This window comes from Macrobrachium nipponense, chromosome 6 (assembly GCF_015104395.2).
Source record: "Macrobrachium nipponense isolate FS-2020 chromosome 6, ASM1510439v2, whole genome shotgun sequence".
NCBI lineage: Eukaryota > Metazoa > Arthropoda > Malacostraca > Decapoda > Palaemonidae > Macrobrachium > Macrobrachium nipponense.
The window spans coordinates 78,685,738-78,703,830 of NC_061108.1; the positions used below are offsets into that span (position 1 = coordinate 78,685,738).

Genomic DNA, 18,093 nt, shown 5'->3' on the forward strand with positions numbered 1-18,093 from the left:
CCCTGGTGGATTCGTCAAGACGACGCTCTCTTCAATCTGCCAAAGCCTCTTGGGGATGTGCGAGGTAGATCATCTCATCAAGGGCCTGTTTAAGACTCTTGTCTTTAATTTTATGGACTGGGCTTTAGGAGCGTTAGCCAAGAAGTCTCAAGATCCAGACTTCGTCAGCATGGACGAATTGGGTAGTGTGTTAACTTGCCTAGACAAGGCGGTTATGGATGGCTCCAATGAAGTTGTATCCCTGTTTGGATCCTGTATTTTGAAGAAGAGGGCAATGTTTAGCTCCTTCTTAAAGAAATCTGTTTCGCCCCTTCAGAGATCCTCCCTGTTGTACGCGCCCCTCTCTAGTCACCTCTTTCCGCAGGAGATCGTGAAAGATATTTCAAGGACTTTATCCGAAAAGGCCACACAGGATCTGTTGGCCCAGTCGGCTAAGAGGCTTAAACCTGCTTCTCAAGTAACGAAGAAAGAAAAAGTTCCCTTCCAGCAGCCCTTTCGGGGAAGGTCCGCCCCAAGATCCTCTCTTAGGAGTAGGCGGTCTGAGAAGAGAGGAAGGTCTTCTCGAAGGTCGTTCGTCAAGAACCAATGAAATTGCTGTCCTCCAGACAAAAGTGGGTGCCAGGGTTCTAAACTTTCACGAAGCCTGGGCACAGAAAGGTGCCGATGCCTGGTCCCTCTCCATCCTAAAGAAAGGATACTTAATCCCCTTCAGGGAAAAACCTCCCTTGACTATAACTCCAAGGGAGTTGACAGCAAATTACAAGGACTCTGTCAAGAAACAAGCCCTTCTACATCTCGTGGAGCAGATGCTTTACAAGGAAGCTATAGAGGAAGTAGAAGATCTCTCTTCTTAGGGGTTTAACAATCCCCTGTTCTTGGTTCCGAAAAGTTCAGGAGGTTGGAGGCCAGTTCTGGACATGAGCGCCCTGAACGTGTTCGTAGCAAAGAGGAAGTTCACGATGGAGACGACATCCTCAGTTTTAGCAGCCCTTCGTCCAGGGGACTGGATGGTATCCCTGGACCTTCAGGATGCATATTTCCACGTGCTGATACACCCATCTTCCAGGAAATACCTCAGGTTTATGGCTCAAGGAAGAGTTTTTCAATTTCGGGCCCTATGCTTTGGACTCTCAACAGCCCCTCAGGTGTTCACAGGACTGATGAAAAATGTGACGCACTGGCTTCATCTCGAAGGGATTCCAATATCCTTGTAACTAGACGATTGGCTGATATGGGCACAGTTGCAAGTCAGATGTCTGGAGGACTTAAATCTGACATTGAAGTTAACATGGTCCTTGGGACTGTTAGTAAACCTCGAGAAATCCCAGATGATTCCCCAGCAGAACATTGTTTATCTGGGGATTCGGATGGATTCTCGGGGTTTTCATGCATTTCCATCACAGGAAAGACAGAACCGCTGCTTGGAGAAAGTAGCAACCTTCCTAGAGAAAGAACAATGTTCCACGAGGGAATGGATGAGTCTTCTGGGGACCCTTTCCTCGTTGGAACAGTTCATTTCTCTAGGAAGGCTTCATCTAAGGCCTTTTCAGTTCTACCTCAAAGAACATTGGGATCAGAAGTCCCAAAATCTGTCCGATTCCTTCCAGATTTCGAAAATAAAGGAGGACCTTCTTTGGTGGATGAATCCGTGCAGGCTCAACGAAGGAATATCTCTTCACGTTCTGAACCCTCGGCTAGTGTTATATTCCGACGCCTCAGATTCGGGCGGGGAGCCACTCTGGGTACGAGAGAAGTGTCAGGCACCTGGAGGGGAGAACAGGTGTCCTGGCACATCAATTTAAAGGAATTGACAGCGATTCACCTGTCTCTCATACACTTCGAGGTTCAGATCTCAGGCTCAGTCCTGCAGATCAATTCGGACAATACAACAGCCTTAGCTTACATCAGGAAGCAAGGAGGGACGCACTCGTTCTCCCTTTACGAAAAGGCAAGAGAATTCCTGCTTTGGGCAGAAGAGAGAAAGATCACTCTCCTGACAAGATTCATTCAAGGAGAGAAGAATGTAAGAGCCGACCTTCTGAGCAGAAAAGACCAAGTGCTGCCTACAGAATGGACCATACATCAAGAGGTATGCAACAGACTATGGAACCTCTGGGGGAGACCGAATATAGATCTGTTTGCCACCCATTGGAACAACAGGCTGGAAAATTACTGCTCCCCGATCTCCGACCCAAGGGCGGTTGCAGTGGACTGTCTCCTCCTCGATTGGTCCGGAATAGACGGATATGCTTTTCCACCGTTCAAGATCATCTCGGAAGTGGTGAGAAAATTTGCAGCAGCAGAGGGAGCCAAACTGACCCTCATAGCCCCGTTCTGGCCAGCGCAAAACTGGTACACAGAGGTACTGGGATGGATCGTAGACTTTCCGAGATCTCTCCCAAACAGGAGCGATCTTCTCAAACAGCCCCACTTCGACAGGTATCACAAAAACCTGCCCGCTCTCGTTCTGACTGCCTTCAGACTATCGAAGGACTTGTCAGAACGAGAGGGTTTTCTCGAGGAGTTGAGAAAGCTATCGCAAAGGCAAGGAGGCCATCTACTATTCGAGTCTACCAGTCGAAGTGGGATGTGTTTCGCAGATGGTGTAGAACTCAGAAAATATCCTCTTCCAGTACCTCTGTGACAGATATAGCTGATTTCCTCCTTTACTTGAAGGAGAAAGGTAATCTAGCAGTCTCTACGATTACGGGCTATAAGAGCATGCTTTCATCAGTCTTCAGACATAGAGGGCTTAACATCTCAGAAGACAAAGATCTGCACGATCTGATTAGATCTTTCGAGACGTCGAAGACTAAGATCATTAGAGCACCAAGTTGGAACCTGGATGTGGTCCTAAAGTACTTGATAACCCCCAATTTTGAACCTCCACGTAAGGCTACGTTTAGAGATCTAACAAGGAAGTCGTTATTCCTGGTCGTGTTAGCCTCGGCAAAAAGGGTAAGCGAACTACAAGCCTTAGAGCATAATGTTGGCTTCAGGAACGACTCGGCTTTTTGTTCCTTCAAACCACTGTTTCTAGTGAAGAATGAAAACCCTTCGAAACCTTGGCCTAGAACCTTCGAGGTTAAAGGACTTTCGTCTCTAATGGGAACAGAACAAGAAAGGGCTCTTTGCCCAGTTAGAAGCCTTAAGTTTTACTTGGAGAGGAAGAACAAACTGAAGGGGAATAAGGATAGCTTATGGTGCTCAGTTAGAGATCCCAAAAGACAGATCTCAAAAAATGCTCAGGCGTTCTTCATCAAAGATGTAATCAAGGAAGCCCATTCAGCGTGTAAAGAAGAACAACTCGACCTCCTTAGAGTTAAAGCTCAGGAGGTAAGAGCAGTCGCGACCTCTTTAGCGTTCCACAAGAACTTGTCTATACAGACTCTTGTTGAATCGACATTCTGGAGATGCAATTCAGTCTTTGCATCTCATTACTTGAGAGACATTCAAGTTACATATGACAAATGCTTTACTCTAGGAGCTTACGTATCTGCGGATTCGTTGCTGGGACAGGGAACTGAACCCAATCCTTTTTAGTTTTATTATGTTAGGGTTTTTAATGGTTTTTGGTGCGTTTATTAGGTCGATTGAAAGAGGGTTCAGGAGGTTGACCCCTTTCAAATCGTAGTTCTAACATGTTAGTGTGGTCAGGTGGTCGGGATTGGTTGTTGTGCTCCTTGTAGTGTCTTAGTTACCTAAAGCTCTATCATGTAAGAGGGTTAGCCCCCGTTGGTATGATACAGGTCAAGGCTCTGCCATGTAAGTGGGTCAGCCCCCATTTGCACGATCCAAGGCAAGGCTCTGCCATGTAAGCGGGTAAGCCCCCATTGGCATGATCCGAAAGGGTTATCAGTCACAGGTCTCATCCTCTCTGAAACTCTGGTGGCAAGCAGACTCATAGACAGTATCAATGAAGTCTTCTTCCATATCAGGTAGGAACCAAGGTTGTTTTTTAATATACCTACAACGTATGTTGTTTCCCCGTTTTTATATTCATAAATATTTTATTATGTAACTGTGTCTTGCCCTCCGCCAAGGGTGTCAATCAGCTAGTATATATCTGCCGGGGAAGTTGGATGTACAAAAATATTGTTAAGATACAATAAAGTTTTGCACATACTTACCCGGCAGATATATACGATTAATGGCCCACCCAGCCTCCCCTCAGGAGACAGGTGGCAGAGAAAATCTGATTACAAACGAGAATGGTTCCTAGTCCTGCCACCCAGCGGCGGGGATGGGCTGATCACCTGACCTACCTGTCGCATGTGCCGCGAGTTTTGAATTCTGTCGGGACGTCGGAGACTATAGCTAAGTATATATCTGCAGGGTAAGTATGTACAAAACTTTATTGTATCTTAACAATATCATTTTTAGTTTATTCTGTAATGATCCTTAGTTTTTAGTTTATTTTGTGCTCCTAAGTTTTTAGTTTTTTCTGTAACGAGCTTTAGTTTTGAGAGTGCTGACGTAACCGTCACTAAAGCCATTATGAATATTATTTATTGCCATTCTTCTCAAGACAATCAACAGCCTTTTTCAAAGGCTTTGTAGGCTACTCTCTCCAAGATTTGTATCTTGAGATGCTTAGGCTTAAAACAACCCCCAGATTCCTAAGGTCATTGAACCTTTAAATATGTTCATGAAACTTACCTGGCAGATATATATATAGCTGTATTTCTCCGAAGTCGACAGAATTTCAAAACTCCCGGCACACGCAGTGGTCGGCCAGTTGGTTAGTACCCATTCCCGCCACTGGGAGGTGGGTATCAGGAACCATTCCTCTCTCTTCATGTTAGGTATCCTATAGAAGAGAGATATGGTGTTCTTTTACATCCAAGGGGGTTTCTTGTACCCAAAAGTTTGCCTTGTTATATTCGCCCTTGGATAAGAAGCACCTGTTTCCAGAAGAAACATTAGTGCTAGTTGCCTCCGAATTGCAAAAGAAAGCAACACAGGATCTTCTCTCGCATTCCACTAAACGGGGTAGAGAAAATATCCCTAGTGTACGCCCCTCGCCAGCCAGCCGAGGACAACCCTTTCAGGGCAGAGGATTTGGTAGATATTTCCCAAGATCAAGGGGCAGAGCACGTTTCACCATTAAATCTATTAAAAAATCCTCAACCAACCCATCGACCAAGAAGTAGTATATCAGTCCTTCGTGCGCCAGTAGGAGCGAGGCTCAATCAGTTTTGGGAAGAATGGGAAGCAAGAAAGCCACCATTATCAGGCTCTCCGATAGCTTTGACAGCCTACTCAGAAAATTCAAAGAAGTTCATTGCCCTTTCGGAAGAGGTTTCGTCTCTCTTGCAAAAGAAAGCAATAGAGTTAGTAGAGGAGCCACTAACACTGGGGTTTTACAATCGTCTGTTTGTGGTTCCCAAGTCATCGGGGGGCTGGAGACCCGTATTGGATGTAAGCACTCTGAACCTTTATGTGCAAAAGACAAAGTTCAAGATGGAAAAGAATCAGTCTGTCCTTTCATCAATCCGTCAAGGGGATTGGATGATCTCCATCGATATGGAGGACGCATATTTTCACATCCCAATACACTAAAACTCAAAGAGGTTTCTGCGTTTTGTCTTCAGGGACAAAATATACCAGTTCAGAGCACTGTGTTTCGGGCTTTCGACCGCACCACAGGTATTTACCTGAGTGCTAGCTCCCATTGAGAAATGGTTACATCTTGTTGGGATAAGGATATCCCTTTACTTGGACGATTGGCTTATCCGGTCACAAACAAAGGAGAGGTGCACGGAGGACCTTCAGAAAACCCTGACTTTAGCTTTTGCTCAGGATCTAGGACTGTTAATAAACGGACGAAAGTCGCAGTTACTTCCCAGTCAGGAATTAGTCTATTTGGGGATGAGGATCAACTCAGTGAGTTTTCGGGCTTTTCCATCCCCACAAAGAATTGAGTCATGCCTGCAGAAGGTAGTGAAATTTTTAGCTCTCCAGGAATGCTCTGCAAAGGAATGGATGAGTCTTTTGGGCACTCTATCCTCAATAGAACAGTTCGTGACACTAGGGAGACTGCATATGAGGAACCTACAGATCTTCCTCAGAGCGAATTGGAACAGAAAGAAGTTTCCGGACTCTTTTGTGTTCCCTGTCACACAGGAAATAAAAGAGGATCTGCAATGGTGGAAGTTATGAGACAGACTTGCGGAAGGGAGATCCCTCCTCCCACAGAGCCCCAACCTAGTGTTCTTTTCAGACACATCAGATCAAGGTTGGGGAGCGATTCTGGGGGAAAAAGAAGTTTCAGGAGTTTGGAATGCAGATCAAAAACAGTGTCATATAAATCGAAAGGAACTGACCGCCATCCACTGGGGATTGCTGAAGTTCGCGGATGAAGTTCGCAACAAAGTAGTGGCGATACACTCGGACAGCATGACAGTGCTCTCCTACATAAAAAAACAAGGAGGGACACACTCGTTTTCTCTTTGCGAGACGGCAAGGAGCCTGCTGGTATGGGCAAATTGGAATCAAACCACATTAATTCCGAGGTTCGTTCATGGGAAACTCCATGTTCTTGCGGACGAACTGAGCCGCAGGAGGCAAGTGACGTATTTGATTAGGTGAGTGCATGAGAACTAGCTCCATATCTTCTACCTTTATTGAAGGTAAACATTCATAATGTGAGCAGCAGTTGTAACTTCATTTAGTGGTAAGTCAATATGTCGCTTCAGAATAGGATTGATGTGGCACAGTAGAAGTCCAATTCAGTTTTTACCCGCTCACTACCTTAAGTATACAGAATCATGTTTGAAAACAGTAAAGCCCTTAATCCACTACTAGTAGTGGGTAGTCTTTTCCTGAACTGAAGAAAGAGCAATTTTTTGGGCGTTTTGTTTAAATCCCAGTTTTTAATATCTTGGGGAGCATGAAGGTACAAATTTTGTATAGGAGCATACTTTTATATTGTAAAGGTATTTATTTTAAGTGACTGTTGTTTTATAGGGTTTTTGGACCCAGGCACAGAGGTCCCTCATACTGCTTGTGTTTCATTCTGGCTGAATCAAAGCAGTTTTCACCGCAAGGCTGCTCTTTGCTGCACATGTATGAGAGTATTGCTCCCTGAATGGAATCCAGCTTCTGGTGGCAGTAAAATCCAGAAAGGATTCCAGATCAGGTGAGAATGTTTTGGTTTTCATGGAAGAAACTTTTAGCTTGAATGGCTGAGCAGATTTTTTGTCTAGCTGCACTACCCACCGTCCTCTTCTTAGTGTAGTAATCAGCTAACTTTAACAGTAAGTAAGATTTATCACAGACAATATAAATTTATTTGAATACTTACCTACTGTTAAAGTAGATCCACCCAGCCTCCCCACAACTTGTGGGCTGTCAAGGAGAATTCTGACAAGAGCTAAAACATTCAAAAGACACCTGGTGGAGAAGAGGTAAACTAGACAGTCATCCGGGCAGCCATTCGATTTTTTGTTTGAATGCTGACTTGCCTTCTCAGTGCAGATATAGCTAGCTTTAACAGTAGATGAGTATCCAAAATAATAGATTTTATTATGAAAATTTATATAGTTGTCAGAACCAACATAGTTTTTGAATGTTACTACAAGGACTTTGTTCCATTTTAATTTCAGTCATGTAGAGTAGTTTATATGGAGCATACACTTGAATTGTTTTCATTTGAAAGAAACAAAAGCAGAAGGGTCAGAGAATGTATTTTTGGGCTAAAATGGAAGTGTAATGTCGTCTCCTATTCCTTGTATAGATACTAAAGCTATATTCCATTACAGTAGAATAAACATTTTCACCTTAAGCTTAACAAGCCCCATTTACAACAATTCTAGTGCAATTGGATATCATGGGTTTTTATTTTTAGAAATATGGATTTGTCAGTGGAGTAAGTTTTATTTGTTTGTCTTACAGGATGGCGCAAGTTCCCATGCGCATGGCTCAGCCTGGTCTGGTACCTCCCCATCAACAACGACCTCCCATGATGGTCTCCATGACACAACCTCCACCTGTTTCAATGCAAGGTATAGAGTATAGTAGAATGTTTGAATTATGCCTCAAAATTGTATGTTATAGATTTATTCTGCTAACTCTTAGGTCTAAAAGTTTGGTGTACTTTTAGATTTGTTCAACTCTACTCCAAAATATACAATAATTATATCATTTCTTTTGGATCTGTCTTTCTTGTCATAGATGGTGCAGGAGAAAAACTGTGAACTATATATTAATGTTATAGACATTGGTTTTCTAAAAGGTAATTTTATATGAGTAATTTACCAAGTAATTACTTAGTCAACTATTATGCTTGCACTGCATCCTAAATTAAAGAATTCACTATTATGCTTGCACTGCATCCTAAATTAAAAAATTCACAAACAAGTGACTGTTGCAAAGCAGGGGTGACAGGCGCACTGAACTGGGAGCTATCGAGCGATAGAAGCCAACACTGTCGCTCTAATTTATGCAATCAATAACACATTGTTTTGTCTTGTGCCTGCATTCATGATTCGCAAACTTGCTGAAGATGGTGATGTAACACTAATGTATAAACAGCAAAATACAGTAATAAAAGTCTAATTTTGTCTTTTGTTTACGTTGTGAATCAGCTGATGGATGTTTATTACCAAAGAATTATTTAGGAAAACAATTTACTTGATAAAAGAAACTAATTTATTAACCCTTTAACGTCGATTGGACGTATTAAACGTCTATATAAATTGTCTGTTGGGTGCCGATTGGACGTATGGCACGTCGATATAAGAAAGTTTTTAAAAGATTCGCGGAAAAATAGTTAAGAGGCCTCCTAGGCGAAAACTTTTGAATCACGCGCCTTGGGGGATGCTGGGAGCTCACGGATCAAGGCGTTGTTTTGTTTACAATCGTTACCCAGGCACGCAAGCGCGAATTTCTTTCTTCTCGCACTAAAAAGTATCGGCAACACATCTCAGAAATGATTTCGTCATTTTGACATAATTTGTGCACCATTTTATATTAGCCGTTACATGGAGTATTATATATGAAAATGTGCGCAATTTTATGTAGAATACAACTAAAAACAAGTCATGGTTGTAGCTTTTATTAGTTTTGAAATATTTTCATATAAATAACGATAAGTGTCAAAATTTCAACCTTTGGTCAACTTTGACTCTACCGAAATGGTAAAAAAACGCAATTGTAAGCTAAAACTCTTATATTCTAGTAATATGCAATCATTTAACTTTATTTTGCAACAAATTGGAAGTCTCTAGCACAATATTTCAATTTATGGTGAATTTATGAAAAAAACTTTCCTTACGTCCGCACGGTAACTTCCAAAAAAATCTGAAATTTTTTCGTCCGATTGTCATAATGTTTGCACCATTTTAAATTAGCTGTTACATAAAGTTTTATATAAAGAAATGTGCACAATTTCATGTAAATACAACAAAAAACAACCCATGATTGTAGCTTTTATCAGTTTTGAAATATTTTCATATAAATATAACAATAAGTGCCAGAATATCAACCTTTGGTCAACTTTGACTCAACCGAAATGGTAAAAAACGCAATTGTAAGCTAAAACTCTTACATTCTAGTAATATTCAATCATTTAACTTTATTTTGCAACAAATTGGAAGTCTCTAGCACAATATTTTGATTTATGGTGAATTTATTAAAAAAAAAATTTTCCTTACATCCGCACGGTAACTTCCGAAAAAAATCAATGTTTTTGTCCGATTGGCGTAATGTTTGCACCATTTTAAATTAGCCGTTGCATAAAGTTTTATATATGAAAATGTGTGCAATTGCATGTAGAATACATGCAATTGCATTTTTGAAATATTTTCATATAAATAACGGTAAGTGCCAAAATTTCAACCTTGGGTCAAATTTGACTCGACCGAAATGGTCGAAAAATGCAATTGTAAGCTAAAACTATTACATTCTAGTAATATTCAATCATTTACCTTTATTTTGCAACAAATTGGAAGTCTAGCACAATATTTCGATTTATGCTGAATTTATGAAATAAACTTTTTCCTTATGTCCGTGCGGTAACTCTTCCAAAAAAATCATAACATTTTTTGTCCGATTGTCATAATGTTTGCACCATTTTAAATTAGCAGTTACATAATGTTTTATATATGAAAATGTGTGCAATTTCATGTATAATACAACAAAAAACAACTTATGGTTGTAGCTTTTATTTTTCATATAAATAACGATAAATAGAAAAAATTTGTCCTTCGGTCAACTTTAACTCGACCGAAATGGTCGAAAACTGCAATTGTAAGCTACAACACTTACAGTCTAGTAATATTCAATCAATTACCTTCATTTTGCAACAAACGGGAAGTCTAGCACAATATTTCGATTTATGGTGAATTTTTGAAAACTGCTTTTTTTACGTCCGCGCGTTACGAATTCATGCATCATTTTGTGATAATATTTTCTCTGTGTTGCCTTGATCGTTTTACAATGTGTCATAGACAAAAATGATCGCAATTTAGTGTACAATACAACGAAAAAAATTAACTCGTTAGCTTTAACCGTTTTGCTCACAGTGCGATTTGTATACAATTATATATGAAATTTTTTTTCTGCTGTCATATATCCCAATATTTATATATGATAATGATATTTTTTTTCATTTCTGATGGTTGCATACTAAACTTCAGGCAATGACAAAAAATGGAGCCAAAAATGAACTCTTAATCTTGAAAACCAAACATGCTGTGATTTTTTGAAAAAAACATTTTTTCCGCTTCGGCGTTCACTCACGAACGCGGCCGGGATAACGGAGACGATTATTAAAATACCGCTGCGGCATTTAAGGGTTAATGGAATATTATTTTTAATTTTTAAAAAATCCACAATGATATGTTAAAATATTTGTGTAAAAAACAAAGACTTTCGTACACCAGAATGGTGTTCCTCATCAGTGTAGACGTTAAAATGTAAAGTGAGAGGGTAGTTTCCTCCTGAAGAACATCTAAAAAGGTTGGGCCAGAAAAATAACAGCTCATCATCGAAGTGCTAGTTCGAGTGTTATGTAATTCCAAACTCAACAGGCAGTTACGCCAACTTCCTTAATATCCGAACCTGCGAAGTTGTTCCTGCTTGCACTGCATAAGTGCCATAGTCGGAAACGTCCACAGGGACGCTGGCTATCTGGAGAGAGAGGGAAAGAGGAAGCAGAGCATGTCAGTTTTGAAAGTAAAATCTTTTAAGTGCTGTTCGGCAGTGAAACTGTTTGGAAGTCACATAAAGCCGTTGGTCCCATTGCTGAATAACCACTGGATCCATGCAACGTAAAAACACCATACAAACAAACCGTTTCATTGCCAAACAGCATTTGAATAAAAGATTTTTATTTCAAAACTGACATTGACCATGTGAACACTCATGCTCTGCTTCCTCTTTCCTTCTCTCTCCAGATAGCCAGCGTCCCTGTGGACATTTCCGACTATGGCACCTATGCAGTGCAAGCAGGAACAACTTTGCAGGTTCGGATATCAAGGAAGTTGGCGTAACTGCCTGTTGAGTTTGGAATTACATAACACTCGAACTAGCACTTCAATGATGAGCTGTTATTTTTCTGGCCTCACCCACCTTTTTAGATGTTCTTCAGGAGGAAACTACCCTCTCACTTTACATTTTAACGTCTACACTGATGAGGAACACCATTCTGGTGTACAAAAGTCTTTGTTTTTTACACAAATATTTTAGCATATCATTGTCGATTTTTTAACAATTAAAAATAATATTCCATTAACCCTTAAACGCCGAAGCGGTATTTTAAACATAGTCTCTCGTATGCTGGCAGCGTTCTTGAGTGAGCGCCGAAGCGGAAAAAATGTTTTTTTCAAAAAATCACAGCACGCTTAGTTTTCAAGATTAAGAGTTCATTTTTGGCTCCATTTTTTGTCATTGCCTGAAGTTTAGTATGCAACCATCAGAAATGAAAAAAATATCATTATCATATATAAATATTGGGATATATGACAGCGCAAAAAAAATTTCATATATAATTGTATACAAATCACGCTGTGAGCAAAACGGTTAAAGCTAACGAGTTAATTTTTTTCGTTGTATTGTACACTAAATTGTGATCATTTTGGTATATAACACATTGTAAAACGATCAAGGCAACACAGAGAAAATATTATCACTATGATGCATGAATTCGTAACGCGTGGACGTAAAAAAAAGCTGTTTTCAAAAATTCACCATAAATCAAAATATTGTGCTAGAGACTTCCCGTTTATTGCAAAATGAAGGTAATTGATTGAATATTACTAGACTGTAAGTGTTGTAGCTTACAATTGCAGTTTTTGACCATTTTGGTCGAGTTAAAGTTGACCGAAGGACAATTTTTTCTGTTTATCATTATTCATATAAAAATATTTCAAAACTGATAAAAGCTACAACCATAGTTTGTTTTGTTGTTGTATTCTACATGAAATTGCACACATTTTCATATATAAAACTTTATGTAACTGCTAATTTAAAATGGTGCAAACATTACGACAATCGGACAAAAAATTTGATTTTTTTGGAAGAGTTACCGTGCGGATGTAAGGAAAAAGTTTATTTCATAAATTCACCATAAATCTAAATATTGTTCTAGAGACTTCCAATTTGTTGCAAAATAAAGGTAAGACCCATTTGGAATGGGTCTTAGCTACTATTAAAATTAGCTTTTATCTTCTCACCATTGGGTGTGATCAGCATTAAGAATAAATAAATAGGACTGTCTTTAATCAACTGTTTACCATCTTGTGACATTGGAATGTGTGTTCTAGTCAGAATTCTTCTTGCCATGTCATTTTACAGACAGTGTGAGTTGACGGTAGTAATATTTATGATGATTTCTGGCTAATTTTCTCCTGTATGATATTGTACTTGCTTTCTGATTTGCATTATGTCATCTACAACAAACAGATGAAATAATTAAATTGTATAGGAAAGAGTTTGTGTAAACTGAACGTTTCAGTTATACATGATGGCCACGTGTGTCAGCCTAGCCGTTGGGGCACGAATGTGGATGTCTTGTTGTGAAGATAGTGAGTGAACTGATGAAAGGATAAAAATTATTGAAGTACTGTATTGGAAGATGATAGAGGTCAAATGAGTTTGGGCAAGCTGTAAGCCTACGTAGTCTTTTCCTTTTGTCTTACAGTGTTGCTTCTCCTCCATTAGATGACCTGATAACCTAGGTTAATTCTTCTCACACTCCTTTTGCTCCCCATGTAATTCAGGAGAAAAATATCCTGTATGGTTAGAAATATCACCCTATATATTAGGATGAGATTGCATAACCCCCCCCAGTGATTAGCCTATTTCGGTTTCCCCACACGAGAAGTGTTGAAGCCTTGGCGTCTGTCTGCAGCCTACCCTCTGGACTGGCCTGGGTACATTGGTCTTCTCTGAGGGCTGGGAACCATGGTGTGTCTCCAACCAAGGTCTGTGCCCTTCACCACTTCTCTCAATTGTCTTCCAGTTTAAATTCGACACATTCTTTGAAGGCGATTTTTTGTAGTATAACACTCACATATTACCCATTTTGGAGTGTAAGTGATGTATGTGGACTGGTACTATAGATGTTTAGTGATACAGACATATTATATCTACTTCAATGTGTAGTTTCTGAACTGCATCATTTCTTTTGTTATCATTTACTAGTACGTCCTCTGAGTGGTTTTTTTTTCTTTTACACAATTGCTGCAGGATGGTGGGAACAGTTTTGGAGATTACTAAATAAAACTGACTTTGCATAACTTAATTTATTACCTTAACCTACAGAGCTGTAATTTAACCTAATTTATCACTCAATACTAAGTACAATGACCATAAAAAAATCTTCTTGTAATTAATCAACCTAAATCTACCATGAGCAGCAAAAACCTTAATCTATTGACCACAAAAACAAACTTTAATTCATCCATTTTAATCTACAACAATCACCAAAAGGATTCTTAACCTAATTCATTAACCATAATATACAAAACCACCAAAAAGAACCTTAACCTAATTCATCATCCTAAATGTACGTACAACAACTACCAAAAAACTTTAACCTAATTCAGCAACATTAATCTACAATGACCACCAAAAAGAACCCCAACCTAATTCATTAATCCCATTACTACAGTTTTCCCCCAACTATGGTCTTCAAGACTTCAGATTGGGAGTTGGCGTGCTCAGCATCAATCTTTATTATCTTGTTGATATCCTTCTTCCTACTTCAATATCCTTCTTCTTCCTGGAGAGAGCAACACCTGTTTTTGTTTCTTTCTAACTGCTATTGAACTTTCTTTGCTGCAAGTGTGTTGAGATCAGCACATTTTAGGATTGAGTGTTGTGTATGTAGGAACAGGGGAGAGTGGCGGCCTCACCAAGTGTTAAAATGTGTCTTCAATCTGGCTGCTTCGCGTTCTTTCCCTATGTTCTGTATCCCCTTTGCCTTATCCCTTCCTCTTGTTTGCAATAGCTCTTCTAATTTTCTTTTTCTTTGTAGTAATTCTTTCACTATCATTTCATCGTCCCTTTCATAATATTCTAATCCCGTTCCCTGTCATCTGAAGGAAAATCTCTATTCTTATATTGTGCTTCTTTAATTTCTTATTCCACAGTTTAGGTGAAAGGGAGCTTGTCACTCTACCTTAACAAACTCAAGCAAACCAAGTAAAAAAAAAAAAAAAGAAAAAGAGAGATTAATCAAACAATTACATACTCATTAACAGATATAAATACTACAGGCAGTCCCTGGTTATTGGTGGTGGTTCTGTTCGGATGGCATGATGATAATTGAAAATTGCCAATTACTGAAAATCTGTGGCTTTTGGGGCTTGTTGGCACTGATAACCGGAGATCGACATCTGTTAGGTAAGTATTGGCGCCATTACTCGATTATTGGCGCTGTTAAGAGGAAATAAGTTTATGTTGATGCTGAAAATCACTGATTTTTGTTACTAGACTAGCCCCTGATCGCCAATAACCGAGGCCACCAATAACCAGGTACTGCTTGCACATAAATACAATAAAAAACAATCCAATCACAAACCCATTTTCCATACCACCACCACAATCTCCCTCCCCCCTTACCATTTTTCTCCCCTATCACCTCATATGCGCCACCTTGTGACAATTGTTCCTATTCATAATAGCGGCCTGTCTTCTGCCATTCATTCAACCAGAGTGAGTTAGCCAGGTGATAGAATGGATCTTGCTTTTTGGCAATTTCCTCTAAAGTGTTGTACAAATGGCACCAACTGTCTTCACTGTTATGTGGTGATTTCATGCAAGAACCCTCCACCTTCCCCACCCAGCCAGCTTTCTCTCCCAACCGTCCGGTACTCACTACGATTGGCATTCCATGATGTCATTGCTGACGTTCTGTGCTATGTCACCTTCTGTGGCATTTTTCGGCTCATCTTCATCCATAGGTTGCTGTTTTCTTCCATCTTGGGGTCCTTGTAGACTTGGGGGTTTTCAACTATGGTTTGGTTATCCTCCTTTAGTATTTAAGCAATTCATAGCTCGCTTTGTTCTGCTTTCACATCCTTTTGCCAAAGATGAATCTGTTGACTGGTGCTCTTTAGTTTACTGCTACCCCAACTCCTGTTTAAATGAGTAAGAAGTTAACACTGATTATGGTATGGTGCATTATCATGGAAGTAGAGCCTTTGGGAATTGGATGAACATTTGAAGGAGAAAGCTAGGAAACTGTTTATTGTTAGGTAGCTGTGCACCTAACACGAACAGTTTGGTGTACTGGCAACTGTATTTGTAGAGTGAGCTCTTGGGAACCAACCAACCTAAGTGATGTGTCTTCATGTTGCTGGCTTAATCAAAACAACAAAGGTGATCTAAGAAGATTATCCTCTAATGCTGATTCTTGGAATGCTGTTGCATCTGTTTCCAGTTTTTGAAGCTGTTTAGAGCTGGGTTAGGACTTAGATAGATTTGATATTAGTTTTTCATGTTCCTCTTTTCAACACAAGTTTCAAGTTCTTGGAGCTAGGAAGTGAAGACTCCTCTAATTGGTAGGGTATTTTGGCTTAATTGTTAGGCGGAAGTACCTATGAGCAGCTCAGTTACCCCAAACCACTCGAGTTCTGCTTCATTAGTGATTTGGCTGGTGTTTTAAGTGGAAAAATTACGCTTGTGACCATAACTGATGCTTTGAACACAGAGTTCAAGTAGGCTGTAGGGATCCTGAGAAGGCCATGTACAGAATTTTGGAAGTGTCTGGGAAAGCTTCAAGAACCACCTTTGGTAGTGATGGTTCTCAGGGAAGGATTATTTGTACCCTTTGTTATATTTTTACTTTTATCAACTTTGTGATCTCCTTCTCGCAACACTTCACACAAGTTCTGTGTCAGGAGAGGTACATTGGGCAGTTGTTATGCAATAAGGCCATCAAGCCATTTTTTTTATTCTAGTTTCCAAGATTTTACCATTGTCTATTCTTGCTCCAAAGATCTCACAGCACGGACTGGAGGCCAGTTTTGGATGTTTCCAGTCTCAGCAAGTTTAATCATATTTCTCCCTTTTTGATGAGTAATTCACTTTGGTCTCCTTGCAGCCTTTTGGAAGGGCAAAGGATGATTTTTGCAGACATGGAGGACACATACTGCCATATCCCAGTAAACCTTCAGCTGAAGTAAAGTATTCTGTGTGTTAAAGTTGTAGTAGAATGGAGTCATCTGCTTGGCATCAGAGTACTAGTAGTAGTTCTCTCATATTTGGGCGACTGGTTTGTTCTCACCAATTTGTTTTTATGATGACTTTGAGGGTGAAGAATTATGTTTTATGTTTAACCTCAGGATTGGGCATTTTGTTCAATGTTGACTAATCTATGCTCCTCTGATCTAGCCAGTTGCTTATCTGGGGATAATTTCAGATCTCTCTTTCTGGGGTTTTCCACGAGAGAGATGGATTAGACAATTTTCTACCTCTTACAAGAACTGTAATGATTTGGCCTCAAAACCACTGTCCTCAGATGTCTCGGAGGCAGATTTGTGGCCATTCTGAGAAACATTCGATGTTAGGAAGTTTGAAGGTAAACAACCTACAGCTCTTGGCAGTTTGGAATGATCTTGCTCAAGTCTCAATTTTTACATAATACGACAAGGAGAGACAGATCAAGAGATTTGTTCAGGCTAGCAAAGAAACTAACGTATCGTTTGGATAACGTCCAGCAACATCATTCTGTTACCCTGTTTTGTCCTAGGGGAAAAACATTATTGAAGATCAACCTAGCAGAAAAGGGCAAGGTTTTCGGTCAGATAGTCTCCTGTTCTCAGATTTGTCAGAAGTTGTGGAACCTTTGGGGAGACCAACACCAATCTGTTAACAACTGCCCAAAACACTACCAGTTTACGTGCTGCTCTCCATGCCAGGATCCTCAGACACGGGTAGTTGATGCCTTCCTTCAAGAATGGTCGAATCTAGACCTTTATGCTTTTCCTCTGTTTGCTGTTTTGGGGAAATACTCAGCAAGTTGTGAGTTTTGTAGAATACAAGGATGATTTTGATAGCTCATTCATTGCCCCAAAGGGAATGGTTCCCCCAACTTCCTTTCCTGGCAGTAGACGTTCCTTGTTTTCTTCCGTTTGGGAAAGAGATTTTCAGAGTCTTATATGAGATTCCATCAGACCTCCACATGTTTCATTTGATTTCATTGAGATTGTCTATTGTCTGTTACAAGGTAATTTCTAGAATGGCCAAGGAAGTAATCCTAAATCTAGAAGGCCCTCTACTGTTAGGCTTGTAATCAATGACTAGTTAGTTTATTGGTCTTGGTGCTTGTCTAGAGTGATTTCCAGCACCCGTTCCACTAGGTATCCTGATCTCTGTTCTACCAGGATGTCAGTGCGGATAACCAGGGATTGGTGCCGATAAACTCCGAAAATCCAGTTATCCTTGCAAGATAAGCACCATAAAACCGGATCATTGATAACCAAGGCCACCGATTATTAGAGACTGCCTGTACTTACTGTAAATCATTATTTTATAAAAGTAACTTACCAAGTAATTACATTGCTATTAGTTCCTATTTTCTGTGGCAGCTTAAGATTTAAATTTCATAGTAGTGCTCTATGTTTGGTGAAGGTAATTAACTCC

At 39.9% G+C, this 18,093-nt stretch overlaps 1 protein-coding gene across 4 annotated transcripts in view; it reads left to right on the forward strand.

Moving 5' to 3' along the window:
• LOC135216880 (double-stranded RNA-binding protein Staufen homolog) overlaps window positions 1–18,093 on the forward strand; it is a 203,385-nt gene that overhangs the window by 36,243 nt on the left and 149,049 nt on the right. For all 4 annotated transcript variants that reach the window (XM_064252402.1, XM_064252404.1, XM_064252401.1 and 1 more), the window contains exon 2: window positions 7,897–8,006. In XM_064252402.1, the coding sequence (XP_064108472.1) occupies window positions 7,898–8,006 (109 nt within the window). In that variant the 5' untranslated portion in view covers window position 7,897. The remainder of the gene's footprint in view (window positions 1–7,896; window positions 8,007–18,093) is intronic.